At 44.7% G+C, this 20,545-nt stretch overlaps 1 protein-coding gene across 1 annotated transcript in view; it reads right to left on the bottom strand.

Annotated features, from left to right (window-relative positions):
* LOC144108878 (corticotropin-releasing factor receptor 2-like) overlaps positions 1-20,545 on the bottom strand; it is a 118,343-nt gene that overhangs the window by 27,639 nt on the left and 70,159 nt on the right. The window contains exons 2-5 of the mRNA XM_077642108.1: positions 11,207-11,440; positions 6,404-6,498; positions 5,084-5,199; positions 4,115-4,247 (exon numbers count right to left, since the gene is read on the bottom strand). Coding sequence (XP_077498234.1) covers positions 4,115-4,247; positions 5,084-5,199; positions 6,404-6,498; positions 11,207-11,440 — 578 coding nt within the window. The remainder of the gene's footprint in view (positions 1-4,114; positions 4,248-5,083; positions 5,200-6,403; positions 6,499-11,206; positions 11,441-20,545) is intronic.

The following is a 20,545-nucleotide window of genomic DNA, read 5'->3' as shown; positions in this document are numbered from 1 at the left end:
TTGCTGTCCGCTGTTACCTCTCTGCTTTTACTATATCTCAAACGTCTAGTCCACCTAAATATATGCCATAAAGTGGTGTCTCCTCCTGGGGTTGGCAGCCTCACCTTTTCAATTTTTCACTACGTTGGTTAGGTATAGGCTATTTCCGTGGTCAACAAATCTGCCGTCGGCACCATAGTAGTGATTTATAACTGGAAACTTCAATGCTCCTCTGGACTTCCCGGGAATTTTGTCCTGCGAGGTTCTGTGACCAACGAGAGCTTCGAAGCAGGAGCGGAAGGCTGATAAATACTTTAAAGAACAGCAAGGCATTTGCAAAGGATAAGTTGTCTAGTGATCGCAAAAAATGTTTATTTCAACTTTGCTTTTGCGAAGCCTAGCTGGCTGCTTTGAGACTTTAGTTTATGTAACGTAGAGCGTGCTGCATATTAACGACGGCGAGAAAAGGAGCTATTTGTTACTGCACTGTGGCTTTAAAATGTTCAGCAGAGAGAAACTGGGCGAAGATGGATGGTAAGACACAACAGGACGCGGGGAGTCGACAGAAGGTAAGTTTTGCTGGCGCCAAATCAAGGGCCTGCAGAATTTACAAACAAGGAAATGAACAATAAAATAAAATAAAATAAATGAATACGTTGACAGCGAGATCGGTACGCCACGAGTAAAAAGAAATTGGCAGTAGCTTAGCTCGGCTATGCCAGGATATACGTAGCAAAGCTAAGGCATAGCTTGGTTAGCCTTTGTTAATCTTGATTACAAGTCCAGGTTAGTCTGGTTGTCTGACTACTTGTTGTCACGTTGTTCGTCACGTGGTTGGTCACGTGGTGCGGTGCGACCTCGGTGGGAATGCGAGCACGGCGAAACTGCGAGTTCGTGGCCAATGTAGCTTTCGCTACAAAACGGGCATGTTTCCTACACTTATTCTTTTGTTCGGTCTGTCGCCAGAGGCCGTCTTGTAAATGTGATCTCATCAGGGGGTCAGTGCAGTGACGGAGGGCTAGTGCAACGCTCGCGGGTGCTGGCGATAAACATGATCTCCCATTTTCTCGCTCCTTTTTTCCTCTTCACGAGCCAGTACACGCCTTCTTTAAAACTGTGGTGTGCATCTACACCTTTAGCAGTGGTCTTCAAGTGTTTCTGGCGCGCTGATCTACATATCACTTTTGAATAACAGTATTTTTGTGAAACAGGCGTATTTATGTTTAATTTTTTAATTTTCAGCCACATGCACTGGCATAGCACAGCACGCAGGTGTCTTCCCTATTTTGGTTTCTTTGAAACGTTGTTGCCGCGGCCGGGAGTGGTTCCCACCTCCTCAGGCTCAGCACCCCAGCATGCTAACTAGTAAGCCACAGCAAGGAATACCGGTGGTGTGCGAGCAAGCATTACGGCGCTTCAGGCAGCGAGAAAGACTTCATGGCTTCTTTAAAAATTAATTAATGATTTGGTTTGGTTTACAGGGGTTCAACGTCTCAAAGCGACTCAGGCTATGAGGGACGCCGTAATTAAGGGCTCCGGAAATTTTGACCACCTGGGGTTCCTTAACGTGCCCAGACACCGCACAGTACACGGGCCTGTGGAATTTTGCCTCCGTCGGAATGCGACCGCCGCGGCCTGGATCGAACCCGCGTCTTTCGGCTCAGCATCCTAGCGCCAAACCGCTGAACCACGGTGGCGGCAAAATGAATGAATGAATAAAACTTTATGGCGGAGCAAGAAATTGTGAGGGCAATCTTTATTTCAGGCCCTCATTGCAGACGGCTGCTTATCTCCCCGTTAGACTAGTGCTCTCGAATCCTGTAGTTGTTTTGATCATGTCGTTGTTTTTTTTTCTTCTGCTTTTATTATTCTCCCACTGATCAAAAATCACATCTAAAAAAACATCAGCTATGCTCCTTGGTTTCAGTGACTGTTGGCTTTCATCATGTATGTAATAACGAGCACCTCTTTCTATCACCTAGTCTGCTGTAGACGTAGAGCTAGTCAATATTCCGTCCCACTGCTCAGTTGTGGGTTTTTTGATAACATTCATTTCCTAGTTTTTTTTTTTTGGCGCGCTCACTCTGTATAATATAAAGAAACGGTAAACGCGGTGGTCCAGTACGAAAAGAGAACCGAATGAACTCAGCGGCTCGTAAAACAACTGTAGCGAGCCGCGTGACCAGCGCCGAGGCCACGTTACGAAGAGGAGCGACGCACGCAATGAGCGTCGATGAACGAACGAGCCGACGATGAACGATCGAGCGAAGGAAGGAGAGAACGAGAAGATATTTGGCATCAAAGCGCCGGTTATTACCTATGTAACAGGTTCAAATAACTCGCCGAAAGTGGCCGCTTAGTGAAGAGTGATTTTCGCCTAGAGAAACTAGGAGACGTTATTGCCAACGGCGCGAACCGTTGCGTCCCTATTTATCCATCCTGCGTGGTACTCTGAAGGCAGCAATCGAGTTCAAGACCTCTATGGAAAACCATGGCTCTTGGGCATTGGCCTCAACCCTTCTCTTTCAGGATAGTTGTTTAGGAACTCCCTTACCTATAAGGGAGGCAGGCTAGAACGTCAGACTGCACACTCACAGTGGGTGTCCTGTGTTGTTGCATACTAAAGAACAACGAAGACACGTCCCATACTGCAACCGAACTGAGCTTTCATTCCTGTTCTTTTTCTTTTTAACTCCTTTAATCCCGCGGCCTGGTTCACACTCCAGCCTTTCTTCTGTTTTTCTCTGTTTCTTGCAAGAGCTGAAAGAACTGCCCGGCTGAAAATTTTTTTTCGGGATACTTGTAGCTCGAACTGTATACTCTTACCACTCCCTATTTGTACATGATAGTTCTGAATATTTTCCACCTTGTGGTTAGAGTGGATTTATCTCATTCAGACACGATAGTCCGCCTCTTTCGTATTACCAGTCACCGCTGAATTGCGTTGTAAAGAGGGCTTCTTCTTATAAAGAAACAGTATGCGGCCAAGCACGCTTTACAAAACAAGATCAATGCTGCAGGGAATCGTGGTAGTGTTGATCAATTCTAGAACCTGTGCGAATAATTTTAAAACAATCGCACCTAATATTCTCAGTAAGGCATCACTATTGCCTGTCACTATAGATTTCTGATATACATCGATCTGCGCCACTTTCCTGTCACGTGGGATTCACGCGTTTCCTTCTCAACTGCTGATCCAACTTGGCAGTGCAGAATGAATGCATGTTCGGTTTGCAATACTGACAACGCAATAAAGGGCGCTATTGACCGTGTTTTCGCTGTTCAGTTTTGAAGACAATTACATGAACTCACACACCTAAAACAATGAAAATAAATACGTGCCTGCTGTTGGTTACAAAATTACAATCCTGGGTAAAGGAGATCATGACTTTTGCACATATTATTAAGCGATCCCCAGAAACACAGTTCATTACTGTTGCAGCCTTGATTTGTTTGTTATTTACGCTTTACCCCATTTACTCTTTTGAAACAATTGGGAGCTTGCTGAAAATTTCCCCACGGGTCGTCTTGGCATGATATGCCCAGCTATCATGTGGCAGTCATGCATCGGCACGTCGCGTCTTCTCCAGCTTACAGTGAAAGCTCTATGTTGGACGTTCTACGGGGAAGGCGGCATAGACATCATATTATCTCGTGATTTAAAGCTGTAGCGCTCACCAGCTGCTCAAAGACAAATTCGAGTTTCTTAGGTGCAACTTCTATATTTGCTGAAAGATCATTCCGCTGCTTCAGCTACTAGTTCGAAGGACTCTTTCACCATTGGTCGTGCGACTGATCATTGAGAGAGGTGGTCCTCAATGAGGGATGTCGCCTCTGTTTTTCTGTGATAGTGCTTTGTGATAGTGCTATCTTTGTGATAGTGCTTAACAGAAAAGTGGTTACTAAGGCCCCTTTAAGCCAAGTCGGGTACTCATGCAATAACAGGGGAGTAGTTACGCATTGAATGCTTGACCTCGAAAACCAATGGTTGTAATGATGATTTGGAGAACTCATAGTTGGGTGCACTGACATTACCTGCTTCTCATCTGTTGGAATCTGCTCACCAATCAACCATTGACCTCATGTGCGCTTTCGTGAGTGTTCATTGCGCAAAGAATCAACTGAATGCACTCACTGTCTGTGCGAACGGCGTGGGTGCGTCCGGGTGCAGTGCCAGCGGCGTGGCGAGCACCACCAGCATGACCGCGTGCACCGCCAGGGCCAGCACCAGGTTTCGGTGGACTCGAGTCCTTGGGCACTCCAGAGATCTGAAAGAAAATAAATATTAGCGTGAAAGTTGAAGTCACATTCAGAATAATTTTCTATTCGGAAGTTACAGTGGTATTACAAAAATATTATGCCGAAGGAGGTCCCATCATCGCGTCGATGCCTGTGGGCATGGAGTCGCCCAAGACATCTCGACCTGAAAGTGTGTTTGTGAAACTTCGGCTTTGAGGAGAAAAATTGTGCGCCTAGATGGCGGCGTGAATTTGTAAATATTCCAAACGTATACTTTTGTCCGGCGCGTCCTATACAACTATGTGAGCTGCTTAAAAGTGCTCAGCTTGGCCGCCTCGGCAGACCGCGTTCCAAGCGCCGCAGTTTGCTCTCGACGAAAAAAATTAAAGCAGCCATGCGCCTTTCATTGGATTCTGTAACGGAGCTACAAAACACACTTTTACTACGACAATAAATTCTATAACAAGCAAAGGGCTTCAGATCTTTTTGTTGCATTGTGGGATCTATTTGCAGGTATGCGCTAAATCGGGAACGATGGGAAAGGTACGATGAATACAACGAAACGGAAACCGGAGCGCAATACCCTTATAATGGGTTGTAGTAAGTCATGTAATTATGTTCATCGGGTCATATCTCTTGTTCTGAAGTTAGCGCGCTTCTGTAAATCAATATGCTGGATAACCTGGACCCTTTTGAAGAATTTTATTATAGATAGCTTCATAATTTTCAACGACCTGGTGCTCTTTCGGGACCGATGCGAGCCCGGAACCTGTGTAGACGACTGACAGAGGAGCTATTTAGGGACTATTCTGAAAGCCCCATCAACGGCCAGTCCTTGTCACGTTAGTGGGCTGCAGCGCGTTACCTGAAGTAGCAGAAGATGAGCATGCTAGCAGACAGGAAGACCAGGGACAGCAGGGAGAAGAGCAGCAGGATGTAGACCACCGCTAGGGACACCGCAGAGCTGCTTTCTCTACCAGGCTGCGAATCAGAACAAAGAGAACCCTCATCGTGACCAGGCATCACACACCACGATACTGAGCGCCTGGCCACAACCGTGGCCTCGTGTAGATTGGTGCCAGTCTCTGGGTCACTCTACTGGGCGCGGAAAGAACCAGTGCTCACAAACAGGACGGAAACAAACCGTAGTGCAAGTCCCTCGTCGATTAAGTCCTGTCTTTGAGCGCTGGGCCTTCGTGACACTTCTCAACAAGCAGCCTTCATAATCTACAGGGTGTAGTCTTTGGTCATGAAGGCTACAATACCTATTGCATTTAATACGATTTAAGAATGCGCGGTTTACACTGTAGCTCTCTTAGCTGACTTTTCTCAGTATATGCAAATGTTCATTTTATTCCGGCAGGATCTATAACTGTTGGTATCCACTGACATTAACGGTGACGAACTTTTTGGTGGTTTTCTCTCGCTGTCTATGTTTTTGATCTTCAGCCGTATGATGGGTAGCCATAGCGTGAAAGACCATAGTAATTGCTTGAAACTATTGCTCGAAAATATCGCCCGGAAATTTCCTCCGGAACGACATAGTCAAAATGAAAACTTTGACATACACCCGCTACCCCTTCGTCTAAACTTTATAGCCGGATACAACTAAAGTCTGCAGTGTAGCTCCGCCCACATTCTGGACCGCAGCACAGAATTCGTCCAAGACAAAAAAGTAAAGTAGTCAGGTAAAACTCCTATTGTTACCCAAGGAAGAAGCTAATCACAAGAAAAAAAACTATAAGCTCTAAAATTTTGATTCCTACCTTGTTTAATAAAATCAAACGTTAAAAAAGTTTATTTTTTTACTGTTGTGTATGGCTAGCGGAGTAATACTGAATGCCGGAGACTGCGGAGGAGTGTTGCCAACTGCTGTTTTTTTTTTCAGTTGTATCCTACTATACATAAACCGTTTCGAACACTTCAACATCGCGCTGTCTGCCACATTTCTTTCCATATGAATGAATGGATGAATGAATGTATGAATGAATGAACTGCAGTAGCCCCAGCAGCGTGTGTATGTGTGCTTTGTTCCTCTAGAACTCTTGCTTTCGTATTTGTCTCGTCAACACAATGCTTGCACAACTACTTCCCAACGATCCCATCTTCCAACTTCTCCTTCCGAATGGCGTCCACTTTGAGTGATGAGCCATTGCACGGCCGCTACCGGGTTCCTCGAGCTCACCTGCTGATTGATGAGGCCCAAGCACTCGGTGTAGTTGGTCCAGTTTCCCCAGAGCCAGTTGCCGTCTGTGCCACACACCCGATACGCGTACAGACCTGGGACGGAAAGTTGAGGCTCAGTCGACGAAACCGTCAGTGGCACATTGCTGCACTGAGCAGGACTGAAACGCTGAGTCTTGAGCAAACGGGCGTATGTGAGCAATGACCGCAAAAGCATCGTGGGCAAACATTAAAGGCATGTGATAGAAATCACCTTCAAAAGAATACAAATCCGAAAGATTGGTGTTAACTTCACAGCATTGTCCCCCTCCCCTTTTCCGATTTGATCATTTTTTTAATCACTGCTCTCTATAATGCGTGAAGCCTTAAGAGCAACAAATAACTTTCAAAATCTGGGTCAGGTACACTTTGAGCACATCATCTCATATTTGACATCACATTCTCAGACAGCCTAGCTTTACAAGGATACCAGTTTAAATAATAACTACCAACTTATTGAGTGCGACACTCAAAATTTTAATTGTTTTCATTTCGGCTTACAGATGTGAATTCATTCCTCAAATTTCTGTGCAGTAGGCCTGTTTTGACATAATGATATGTGGAGGGAAGCAGAAAACATAGGCTGCTATGACCGATGATCTTGGCATGATTGAAGAGTTGGCGCGACTAGCGGGACCGCTTTTTACCACGTCGCAGCCCGCTTCATCGTATTCTCATCTGTAACAAGACACGGGGCCACTTGGTGATTTTTCTGACCGTGGTGTAAAGAGCATGACACGTACGCTTCAACGCAGGGCATTACGATGGGCGCTAAATGACAGGGGAGCAAAGCAGAGAAGAAAATTTGGTGTTTTCCACCACAGGCAGGAAATTGATGAGATGAAGCATTTAACCAGTTATTTATCAAAACAAAACCCCCAGACATGCAGGAGGCCTGCTGGAAGACAATCTGTATAGGAGGTAACCATAACTACAAAACAGTCTAACTTTTTATGATCGCACTGCTGAACACGATGGCGATAGGACAATTTTGAATTTGGTATTGATTTATTGTATGTGTCGGATGATTTGTACGCAGTGTTTTTTTCGACACGCAGTGTTTATTATTGGTAACGGATTTTATTAATTCAGCGATGATATTTTCGTAATAATCTGCCACTTTTTAAAATTTCTGCGAAGTAAGGACCGGAAGGGGCACAACACTAGATTTTTTTTGCTATTTATGAAGTTTTCGTTGCATGGGTGTTTCAGGATTGATTTCCAAGTAGTTAAATACAGGCGGTTTTCTTTATTTCAGACAGGACAGGGAATTGATATCAATATTGCATTTAGCCCTCAGAAACTTAAGTACAGAAGTTTGCTGTTAAACTCGGAGCATGGTATCCATGGCTTCGAACTCATATCAAGTTTGACTTCGCACTCTCGGACTGCACCTTCACCAGTTCACCAGTGCTTCATTTGGAGGAGCCCCTCTTTCTGCTTTTCCGCCACTTCCGCAGCATCTCTGAAACTCCGTAATACTTTTATCGTAACAGGACACTACGAACTACTGCGCATTTTTTTTAGTAAAAACTGACAGCCGATGCTTTGCAGCTTTATCGGACGTTTGTTCATCAGAAAAACGCGTTGTACCGCTGCGAAATTTGGTTTTGCAGATGGAACATTCCTGCCGCGGTGGCTCAGTGGTTAGGGCGCTCGACTACTGATCCGGAGTTCCCGGGTTCGAACCCGACCGCGGCGGCTGCGTTTCTATGGAGGAAAAACGCTAAGGCGCCCGTGTGCTGTGCGATGTCAGTGCACGTTAAAGATCCCCAGGTGGTCGAAATTATTCCGGAGCCCTCCACTACGGCACCACTTCTTCCTTACTTCTTTCACTCCCTCCTTTATCCCTTCTTTTACGGCGCGGTTCAGGTGTCCAACGATATATGAGACAGATACTGCGCCATTTCCTTTCCCCCAAAACCAATTATTATCATTATGGAACATTTTTTCTCACTGCCTAGATTCAAATTTATGACTGAGGCAGTAAAGTCGGGAGTAGTGAGATTGTTTTCTGCTATTTGTTCACGTTTAATTTGTATTTTCGTTTTCTTTGTCCAACACAAGTGTGGAAGCGGTTATCATACAAAACTTTCCTCAATATTGAGGCACTCAATCCTCGTCTTTCACGTTATACATGAAAACATAAAACAAAACATAACTTTGACGTGTGGCGACTGCTTTCATGTCGTACCTGATTTTCATTTTTGGGCTTTCTTGAAATTTATCAGAGCTTTGGTTTCAGTGCAAGCAGCATCTTCGTCATTAGAAAGCGGTATCCACCGATCTACGCCAACATTGATTTGCATTTTTCGAAGCGTAGCGCGAAAAACTAGGACACTGATAAAGGCAGAGACACAATACAAGCGCTTAAAGCGCTCGCCCCGAGTATCCCCATAATTGCATAGCTCATAAACCTTCTCGTCACGTTCGCATTCACGCGCGCGCCCATCCACGCGCAACTTTTCTATGCACAGCCAAACACACCACCATTATACAGACTCGTTCCCATCGTTTCTAATTAAAGCTGTCCAAACTTTCGCAAACTGACTGAAGTTTATACTAAGTGTTAAGGCTTCCAATTATAATGACACACAAAGAGGCATTGTACTTAGCTGACGCGTGAGCGATGCGTGTTTTTACAATAACCGGTTTTGTAAACGGCCTGTCAGTACGACTCTGAACGGCACGCATTTAGAAGGTCTATCTACAGAAGAGTACGCTCATTCTTAGGAACAGAACTGCTGTCGAAGCGAAGAGCGGTTCGCACTGAACTAAACAAGTCGGACGTATTGTTGTACGCGGTGTGCACATTCGACGTCAAAGAAGCTGAATTGCGAACACAAACAACTCTAATGTTTACCTTTTGTACGTACTCGCAACGTCAGACGGGTTAGAGTGACTAATCCACTGGTTAGCAATTAATTTGGCTCGGCAGAAAACCGGAGTCAAAAGGAAAAGGGCGGCAATAACAAAAGGTTCGTTTGGTGACAACAGAGAGAATGAGACAAACGTCACCCAGACACAGTGAGCGCGTACTGCATCTGGCACTCTTAGGCTCGCCTAATTGATGGCTGCTAGAGCCAGTCGACAGCAAAGCGGCACGAGTTCTGCGCAGGCTATGCGTGCGCTCATCCATAAAGCGCGCCATCATTAACCTTTCTTATTTAGGTCGCTTCGGTTCCTAATTGCTGCCCCTTAACGCGTCGTCTCCTTCGGGGCTGGCCTTCCGAGCCAAGTTTGCCTAATCATTCTCCTATTTTTCTCCCATTTTCGACTTTCGCATATCGCGTAGCAAGCGCTGCGACTTGAAATTGGAAGTTTCAAATATCCCGATTTCAAAGCACAGCGTTTCTTTCGCTTCAACGGAAGCTAGCCGCTCAGAATGGCGGCTTGGAACCGCGACGGACGGGCTCTTGTCGAGCGTATTCTCTTACTAGGAGCGTCATTAACTAACTGGTAACGAAGCAGACGGAGCTCTGAGCAAAGCAACGACTGTGCGCAGACGTCCTTTCATTAGCAGGCACTGCGAGACAGCGCAAGAGTGGCCTATAGGGTGGCGAAAGAGAGTTGCTGTCGCGAAAGGCTCATTTATGTTCGGCCTTTTTCCTTCGTGTTATTTGATGAGCTTGATGTACTATTGTTACTTGGCGGGTGTCCCCTGAATGTCCGTGCTGTCGTTTCTTCTTTTTGAGTGCGACACATATAGGAGAGATTTGTTCTTGATTGGAGGGAGTAATAAAACACCCCTTGCAAAAGTAGAGCGGTGTAGCGCAGATATTTACTCCACTAAAAAGGCGTTTGGAACTTGCTTTGATCTTAAAAGTAATACTTAAATTTACATTTTATTTTGCAATAAACAACTGTTGCGAGGAAGCCAGGCAGGAAGCTGCAAAAGCAGCTTCTAAAGCCCTGGCCCCGCCAGCACACAAGGCAGCATGACAGCGTGTAGCACAAAGCATACAAATATCTGTGTATACATATACAAGTAAAACTGCATCGCACAAGAAAAACAAGCAAATTAAAGCAAAGGAAAAAAAATCACATTAGAGCACATCGTCATATAAACCTGACGCAGCTTTTTTTTTATTTTTTGTTTTAATTGCTGACATATATGAGAGTTTGTTTCCCTGATTTATAATTGTAGGCAATAGAAAAATAAATAACTGCGTTCCGAAATTCGTTCTACATTTGGTGACGTTCAACGTTTCCATATTCTGCATGTTATAAGCTGCGTAGTTTTCTGTAAGCTTACCGAACCAATTAGGCCATAATTTGGTGATTCTCCAGGGCTCCAGGTAGCATGTCATAAACCGCGGAGTTTTTCTTTCACCTTGCCAAAATAATGATGGCCTAGCTAGTTTGGTTGGTTGGTTAGTTTATGCTTGTTTATCGTCCCAAAGTGACTCATGCAACGAGGGACGCCGTAGTAGAGGGCTCCGGAAATTTCGACCACCTGGAGTTCTTTAACGTGCACTGACATCGTACAGCACACGGACCTCAAGCATCTCGCCTCCATCGAAATTCTAGAGGCCCGTGTACTGTGCATGCGATGCCAGTGCACGTTAAAGAACCCCAGGTGGTCGAAATTTCCGGTGCTCTCTACTCCGGCGTCCCTTATAGCATGAGTCACTTTGGGACGATAAATAAGCATAAACTAACTAACCAACCAAACTAGCTAGGCCATCATTATTTTTACTGCCCCGATTTTTTAAGACAGCACAGTTGCGTCGGCCACACAAGCGCCGATCGGGTCCGCGCATACCCCTGGCCAGCGAGGCGTCCGACTCGGCCAGCGAGATGTCCAGCGAGGCGATGATGTGTGCGCACGGCTTTCGCAGCGCCCTGCCCGCCGTGGTTGGGGGCCAGCAGGTGAAGGAGTCCCACGCAGACTGGCAGCGAGGAAGGATGGAGTCTGGCTCGGGGGACTCAGATCGTTGCTGCTCCGTTGTTCCGAGCTCTGGCACCAACCGCGGCTCCACTGTGGCGAGTGATGCTCCTGAGCAGAGAGGAGGGCAAGGAACAAGAGCGCCGTTTACTAAAGCTTAAACGCATTCCACAGAGGTTGCACTCCCGAGTTTCTGAAGCTATTTCTGCCTGCCCTATCGGCGGCAGCACTTATTCGTCCGCTCTGCAGAGATCACCCGAACAGCAGTAAAGAGCACCCTTGCCCTCATATGTGAGCACTCTATTCTTGGCCGAGCAGATAAGAGGATAGGTTATCTGTGTTATATAGGTGAACATTGAAGAAAAGATTGGGAGTGCTTTGCTAAGCTGTCGCACCCAGCGTTATCCGTGTGCATCTGAAAACTTTTTTCTTTCTCTTGGCGTTGTACAGTTCAGTGGCAGCCGGAGTCCTTAGAGCAAGCACAATTTCATACCGTGTCACCTTGCGCCCTCGTTGTCACCTTTCACATTATAGCTTCAAGCAGCGAAGGGTAATAGAGTCACAGTTATCTTGAGAGAATATACGTGAAGCTTACGAGAGCTATCCCGCCTGTTTTCTGGCACTGGTTAAACCTATTACTAGATCTTAAAACAATAACGAAACGGGCGAGTAATGAACAATATTGAACATGGGCGTAGTGTGTGGCGAAATCCGCATGGAATTGCTCTACATTGCGTTGTACTTGAGCAGCGTTGCAGATGGGCTTGAGAATAGATTTCTAATCACAAAGTAGTGAAGTGGCAGCGACAGCTGGACGGCCTTTGTTGCTGAGAACTTTCTGACGTCAGCACTGGTATCACGTGATCATCTTCAGGCTGGTGATCGCAATGCATGCCCCCCTCCCCCCTCTCTCTTGCTCCAAACTAAAAGTAAGTGGGTGTATGTACTGTAAAAAGAATGGTATGGAATGGACTCGAATCTCACGAGACAACATTCCATGATGGCTCATATCACATTGCCCTCACATCCTGAGATATTGAAAAAGTGACGTCATTGAGGTTTACTTGCGACATCCTATGTCTACAAAGGATAAATGTGAAGCGTACGCTCCGTAGAAACTCCGTGAAGCAGCGATGCCAGGAAAAAAAAAAAAACCTGCTCAAGAATTTCCAAGACCGCTCAATTTTCAAGATGAGGCTCTTTGCCGCATGTCACGCAGACGACACCCTAGTGAATAGCCCCGGATCCACTCCATAGATAATATGCAGCTTCAAGAAGCATCTTTAGCTGCTAGAACGTTGCCTCGGAACGACTTTTTCACGGTCTTGTCGTTGACATCTTTCTCGGCGTTTTGTAAACGCAATGTCTTATTCCCAACTATTCACCACCAATTCACAAGGAGAACCGAGTGCTGGCCTTCGTGTGACTAAGCGCGGCCTCGGGGCCGATAGTGCTTGGAGAAAAGGAGAGAGGCATAGGATGAGAGCGGTCATTATTGAAGACCTGGGATGCTCTGGCATAGGCGGTCTACGCGAGTCTGTGCGAGAGGGGTGACCTGACAGTGACGAAGACGAAGTGGGCGTATACACGCGTGCCGCTAAGCTTACATAAGGCTTCAATTTAGCTGGCAGCGCCTCGTTTCATTAGAGCGAAACAATAAAGGACGAATACCGACGGTTCATGCAATGAATGCGCATGAAATTGCGTGGAGTGAAGGGTTTCACGTCCTGAAGCGGCACATGGGCTAAATGGGATGTTGTGGTGGAGGACAACGGACTAATTTCGATCGTCTGAAGTTTTGTAATGTGCGCTGACATCGAACAGCACACGAGTGCTACTTCATTTTGCCTTCATCAAAATGAGGCGCCGCGGTAAGGATTCGATGCTCTAACCTTGGACTCGACAGCCTAGCGCCATAGTCACTGAGCCACCGTGGCAGGCAGCAAGAAAGAACATGTATAGAGTTCGTGAAATGAACACGCAGGAATTGCAAGCAGATGCAGGCACGTGGTGTGAAATTTACTACATGAAATGCATAAAAATGCACAGTTAATATGTGAAAGTTTAGAAACTTTCGTTTAGGCTCAGAAAGTATTTTGCTCATTTCCATGAGTGCGGTCACTAACTGATGGGGAATTTTGGTGTCGACTCTGTGGGCCTTGAATTTGTGAAGCACTGTAGCCAACTAGACAGACGTTACCTTCAGCTGTGTAGCACCACATAGACTCTTCTGCGTAGTGTAGGGTAATGCACGTACAGGACCGTGAACACTGAATGATGAGCGAGGCATGGCCGAAAGGGTCGTCTAGTTGGTCAAATGTTTAGGAGAATCCCCCAAGGTGGAGTAAATTTCTCTTTGCCAGCTAAACGGCTACAAAGGAAAGCTATAAAGTTTTTTCAGAAATTTCGAAGTTAAAGAAAAAGAAAGAAGATTGCCTTTGGCGCTGTGGCTCGCCAAAGTTTGGCTTTTTCGACTAATTACCTGCACTGGAGGGTTGCTTTGCCTGCATGCTTTCGAAAGCTCATGTATTTTCGCTTGATGCAGTCAGACTTTGTCCCGCCACAGCGGCAAGGGCAATAGCGATTTCGAAATTCTAAAAACTGATATGGGTGTTACTAACGAACGGCTACAAATCTCTGATTGCAACCAGTTGTCTATCTGCGATAGCTAAAAGTTATCAAAAATTAGTTAACCAGCTTTCTACTTAACGTAATTCACCGGCTTTCCGGTTTTCATATTTTTACCTCAAAAAGCCTGTTTTTGAAAATTTTTCAGTCTTTCCTGAAACACCCTGTAGATACTTCTGTATAATACTTCATGATTTATATGACTAGTAGAAAGCACAGATTTTTCGCAAACATTCGCAATCCTGTGGAGGTGTTTCTGCATCGTTCGGCGCCTAAAACGGAGACGTACAGTGGTGATCACCTTTACCGTGAACACGAGTGCACGCGTCTGGCGTGCGCAACACGTCGTTTAGGTGCTCCCGCGTCGTCTGTTGTAGCACAGGGTCAACTTTTATTCTTTTTTTTTCATGGCTGAGGAATGTTTCTGAATGCTACGAAATTTCAAAGAAGGTAACAGGTTCATGCTTTCACAGTAAAAATGATCACAATAAGATTTTTTGGCGGGACAGTTCGTCCATGAAGTCAAATAAAGAAACAGCGCAAAAGACATGGACGTCAGAAAAAAAAAAAAACAGGCGCTAAACTGACAACTGTGGTTGCTGTCAGACAAGAAGAGTTTATAGGTCACACAAAACGAAAACAAAAGCGTGCCAGTCAGACTGCTATCAGCTGATAAATCACCTCATATCAGCTGGTATCAGATATCAGCTGATATTATATCATCACTTCAATATCTACAGGCCGGGGTTCCTCATTCCTCAGACCGGAGTTCCTAGGGTTTTAGAGCCCATGTTATTTTCTTTATACTTGAATGATTTGCCGAAGACCCCAAGTTGCTCTGATATTTTAATGTATGCAGATGACACTGCGATCATAGTTACAGCTCACAACCATAAGGATTTAGAAGCAAAAACAAACGCTGAATTGAAAAAAAAAATTCAAGCTGGTTTTTTACTAACAAGCTAACGATTTATTCAAGCAAAACCAAATATATAGTATTTAGCTCACGAGCAAAAGTAATTGACAGCAACCAAATTAGCATTTTTATTAGCGACCACTCACTTGAACGAACACAGTCATTTAAGTATCATGGTGTCATTCTAGATGAACATCTTCGATAGAAAAATCAGATTAGCGCCGTCTGTTCGAAGTTGGCTCCTGGCTGTTATGCGTTATTACAGGCCCGCGATTGTTTTAATACACATACACTGCGTACCTTTTAATTTGCCCTGATTAACAGTCATTTAACATACTGTGTAGACTCATGGAGTTTGACATACAACACTTACCTTGATCCTATCCGGTGATTACAAAAACGGGCTAACCGAATTATAACACAAAGCAAGTATACCGAGCCAAGTAAACCACTTTTACAGTTATTAAATATCCTTTCTTTTGACCTCTTGCGGACTTTAATATAGCGGTGTGTGTAAATAACATAGTAAAATATAATCAACCTTTCAATGCCTCCATGTTTCGTTCTCATTTTCGACTCAAAAGAAACCTCACACTTAGTAACTTATATCTGCCACCGAGTAAGAGCATCTACAGCGAAAGATTGGTGCAGTTTTTAGGAGCCAATGTTTGGAATGCTTTACCCCCCGAAATAAAACAGTCCCATTAAGAAACAAACAAAACATTAAGAACATATTTTATGAGCCTTATTAGACCTCTGTGACAGTTGTTTTCGGTTTGTTTTTGTTGTACACTGTTGTTAATGATAGATATTTATTCATTCTGCGGTAAAATGCACATAATTTTATTTTCTCCTCATTGTATGCTGTATTTTGGTCTTTTGCCGTGATTTTGTGCTTTTCATTTTACACAAGTGCTCTGTCATTGCCATTAGGTATTTTGTTTCTGGACCCCACGCTTGCCTATGGCTATGGGTTCAGAGTTTTGATAATTTGTATGGCAAGATTAGGAATAAAATGAGATTAAATTTAATGAACACGAGGGGTAATTATTTTCTTGTTTCTCAATATTTTTTTAGTTATCAGTGTCGGTTTTATCTTCGCTCACAGTTTCTGACTTCGTTTTCATACACCATCTGACACGTTAAAGTTACCCCTCGTGCTCGTTATCAGCTGATAGCAGCAAGTCTGGCGCACTTTTGTTTCTTTTTGTGTGACCTATAAATTCTTCTTGCCTGACAATGAACCACGGTGGCAAGTTCAGCGCACCTCACGCATCGACTGTTCACAATGATGAGAGTAATGCTTAAACAGGGCGCGCCTCGTATACTCTGTAATTCTGATCTCGGAGGCTCTCTTGTGCAATCTTCGCTGTCGCCACCGCCGAGCTTCTCTTTATTTAATCATTCATTTTCAGAGCGCACGAGTCTGTCCAAATAAACAGTACAGTGTCGAGATCCACGCCAGCCTTCATGCCTTCCTTCCGATCTACATGCCATCCCACTACGTTGAAATATTGAATGCACAGCCAGAGAAGTTTTCATATGTTTAGCGAAGGAAAACAATGGTTTGGAAGGCTTAAATCGGCCGAGTGTAAGTGGTGTGGATGCGCCTCTGCCATAACAGTGGCGAGGGTCAAGACCTCTGTGCTGGATAGGGTTCCGCTGGGATACAACAAGAGGCCTCCATTTTTTTTTTGGTTAAGTTCTCAAGCAATCGTGACGAAACGACAAAAAGGCGAATGTTTATTCTAGTGAATTCGGGGCTGGCAGTGATTTTAAAATCTGAGTTAATCCTAGAGGTCTGCACAAGAAGGAAAGCGGCGCTTGAATGACGCGAAGTTTTAAAAAAGTAAAAAGAAAAAGGAAATTTGGAGAACTCTGACAAAGGACGAATGAAGGCAGTGAGAGCAATCTTGGTGTTTACACGCAGGCTTATCCTTGACTTACTGCGTCTTACGAATGGAGCTGCGTGGAAGTATTGGGGCAAAGATATTGCAGCACAGGGCGTTTAGGCAACCGGGCTCCGATAGAAATGCCAGCACTTTATTTCTCCCCCCTCCAGAAAAAAAGCAAAAAGAACAGTAGAAAGATTGGGAAGGCGGAATACGAATAAAGAAGCAGGGCATATAAGCACATTGGAAGTACCCGGCATCGAGGATGTGATGCCTTCTCGAAACGATCTTCACACTTTCTATTCTAACGGATCCTCTAGAGACCAACGTATGCGAATCAGACCCAGACCATTGACCCAGAAGGAACGATTTGTGCCTGTCGGAAGAATTCATTCGCAGCCTACTAAGCGATGAAGTCAACACGCGGACTTTAAAATGAGATGACACAAAGTACGTGGAAAAACAACAAAAAAACGTTAAAAACACAACGTTGGCGTGAAGAAAGCCGGCGTCTATTGGCACAGATTCGCGGTGAAAGTTTCATGGTACACCCTCCGCATACTGGAATCGGAGCATGTTTAGTGAAAAAGGAAAATAAACAACAGAGAGAGAGAAGAACTGGCACGTTTGCAGGAGGACAATATTGTGCGGAAGCACTGCTTTAAGGTAAATCCGCTGGAATGAAGGCGCACCTCTAAATTCAATGGTTTCGAATATTGCTCTTCCGGCAAGCACTCTGCAATACCGAAGAAATCGACAAAAGTTCCCGATAACCAAATCTCTTGCCATGGAAAGAGGCGCAAAAGGCGGCAGGAGTTTAAATCAGAGTTTTTATTGCACATTTCAAAGACAGTGAGAGCTAGCAATAGAAAGAGAGCGAGAGAAAACAAAATTTTGTAGCTTGAAGCCACCTTGTGTGAGGCAGCGCGGCCGTTACTAAGCGTGAACCGGTGCGTGGAACACATATACGCCATTTTGATGTTTATATATATATATATATATATATATATATATATATATATATATATATATATATATATATATATATATATATACATATATATATATTGTAACACACGCGTCCTTGGGAATAAGCAACACATTCCTTAAACCATAATGAAGGCATTTACTTCTGGAACGGCACCTAGAATTCAGTACTAGTAAATGACCATCCCTATCACGTAGTTTTGAACACAGTTCAGTATTAAGCACCGAACGGATGCAGTTTTCATTAAGGCTCATATTTCATAAATTCGGAGTCTACTTATCGACATGTGTTTCCAGCTCTGAATAAGTGAACGCGAGGTTCGCAGTGTGGTAACGTCGGATATTTTGGAAGAATTTACCAAGAGGAGAGCAAGCTTTATAATAAAAAAGGGGGGGGGGGGGTGCACAGTTATCACTAACACTCAATGACCGATGAATTTGGGGATAATGATTAGAAAAAGGTGCAACATGTTAGAAAACTGCCATGAGCATAGAATCGATTTTGAGTGTTGCGTGACCTTAATATAAAAGAATAGGTTATAGAAAAAGAGCACATTGAAGAGGCGTGAGCAAGAGCATAATGATTGCTGCTGCTGTTAATTGCTGTAAAAATGAAATCCCCGCACTCAAACAAGTAGCTTGGCAGAGAAAACTAACTTTAGTTTATTATGAATATGCAGTGTGAAGTTGATTGCGCAGTATATTAAATTACCAAGGTGGTCGGAGGCTCAAAAAATAATGCCTTGCGCTTAGTAGTAATGCGGACTCATTCAAAATTAAAAACACTTCCTTCCTTCCTTTCTTCCTTCCTCAAATCCAATGTTCATCGTAAAATTGTGGTGCAAGCGTTGCTCGAACGCTGTTGCGGGTGGTGTGATACGATATCTCGTTGCATATCACCATCATCATTCTCATCATCATCAGCCTGGCTACACCCACTGCAGTACAAGAGCCTCTCCCATGCCTCTCCAATTAACCTTGCCCTTCGCCAGCTGCGCACACCCTATGCATGCAAACTTCCTAACCTCATCTGCCCACTAACCTTCTGCCGCCCTCTGCTACGCTTGCCTTCTCCTAGAATCCACTCCGTTACTCTTAAGGACCAGCGGTTTATGCTGCCTTCCCATTACATGCCTTGCCCAAGCCCAATTCTTGCTCTTGATTTATAAAGATGTCATTAACACGTGAGTGTTCCCTCACCCAATCCGCCCGCTTGACACTGGTGGCGCTGAAGTCGTGACCGTATCAGAACAAGGTTCAGGGCGCCGTCTCCTAAATGCTTTAATTTTCAGAAGAGGTGATCTCGTCTGAATATGAAACTGAGTTTAAGGCAAAGCCTGAAAAAAGAGCCCGAATTTTTCTATAAGATGATTAGCCCAATAACAGGGTATTAAAGTGAAAAAAAAATCGAAATGGTCCATTTGAGTCAAGATAAACGAGTCGGGCGAAAAACACGGATTAAGAATTGCGGGCAACTGAAGAGCATTGCAAGAGAAAAGGAAAATGAACACCAAACTAGGATAGGAGGCGAAATATTAGAAGTTGTAAAGGAATGCATCTATCTTGGGCAGGTAGTGAGCACTCCCCGTAGCTTCCAGCTTCCCCGTCCCCCAACCCGCCCTCATCTGTACCCTCCTCCGCCGACCAGGATTAATCTAAAGTGATACTCAATGCAATTAGGTACTTGATATTTAAAATAATAGTAATATAATTAGTCTAGATTTATAAGGCCAAGAATGTGCTTTCATCCTCCTCCGAGCTATGGGAGACAGTCTGGGGAGCAAAAATGAGGTGGTGTACCTTAGGCAGGAACTTTGTGGTCATGCACAGTACTGAGCGAGGGCGCAGACTTTCGTCAGCCAGTTTACACTCGCTCACCGCAGCGGTGGCTTAGTCGTTTGATAATCCTCCTCGCATGCGGGAGTTGTGGGTTTCGATCCCAAGTGCCGCAAGGCACCCAGATGATACATTGGGTACAAGCTTTCTCCTGGTTTTGTACTCTTCTTCTTCTTCAGGGTGAAATGCTTGGAAAATGAGTCTTTGACCCCATCTTGAGAAGAAAAAACCTTGTGCCATTGCGCTCTTTAGCCGCAGATGACCTTGCTTCATAAAAATTCATCACCGTCATCAGTCTACACACGCAGCCTGGTAGCAGCGGCCAGCACCGAATGTAGCAGAGCCACCGCTCTGCTGGAAGTTCGCTCCTGCCGCTGGCGCGGTTACTTTTGGCAAAGACTGTACGTTGCCGCTATTCACCTACGGTGCAGAAACACGGAGGGCAACGAAAGCGTTTAAAACTAAATGTAGAACAGCGCAGTAGACTATGCAAAGGAAAACCGCAGCAGTGAAGCTAGGAGAGTGGCTGAGACAAAGAACGCAAGTTATTGGTATCGTAATTGAAATCAAGGAATAGAAATGCGCATATGAGCAGGGCATGTAATGCAATGGCAAGGAAACCGGTGGCCTCAAAGGATATCGGAACGGGTTCGAAGGGGAAGTAAACGTACAGCAGGAGGCGACTCAGAGTAAGGCGGAAGAATGAGATGAAGACATTGGCGAGGTAGCGTGGTCACAGCTGGCGCTGGACAGGGCTAATTGCAAATCGATGGGAAAGGTCTTTGTCCTACAGTGGACGTAGAATGGTTTGTGATGTTGGTGATGACGACGAGGGATGCCAAGTTTAGCGGTAGTTTGTATACCAATGTCGGTTATAAAGTACAGTGCATCTATTACTGGAAAGTTACTCTGATAAATAGCATATAATTAAGTAGGGATATGCTGTACCTAAGGATG

This window comes from Amblyomma americanum, chromosome 10 (assembly GCF_052857255.1).
Source record: "Amblyomma americanum isolate KBUSLIRL-KWMA chromosome 10, ASM5285725v1, whole genome shotgun sequence".
Taxonomy (NCBI): Eukaryota; Metazoa; Arthropoda; class Arachnida; order Ixodida; family Ixodidae; genus Amblyomma; species Amblyomma americanum.
Note: the sequence above shows the minus strand (reverse complement) of the source record. Positions and strands in the feature narration are given on the sequence as shown.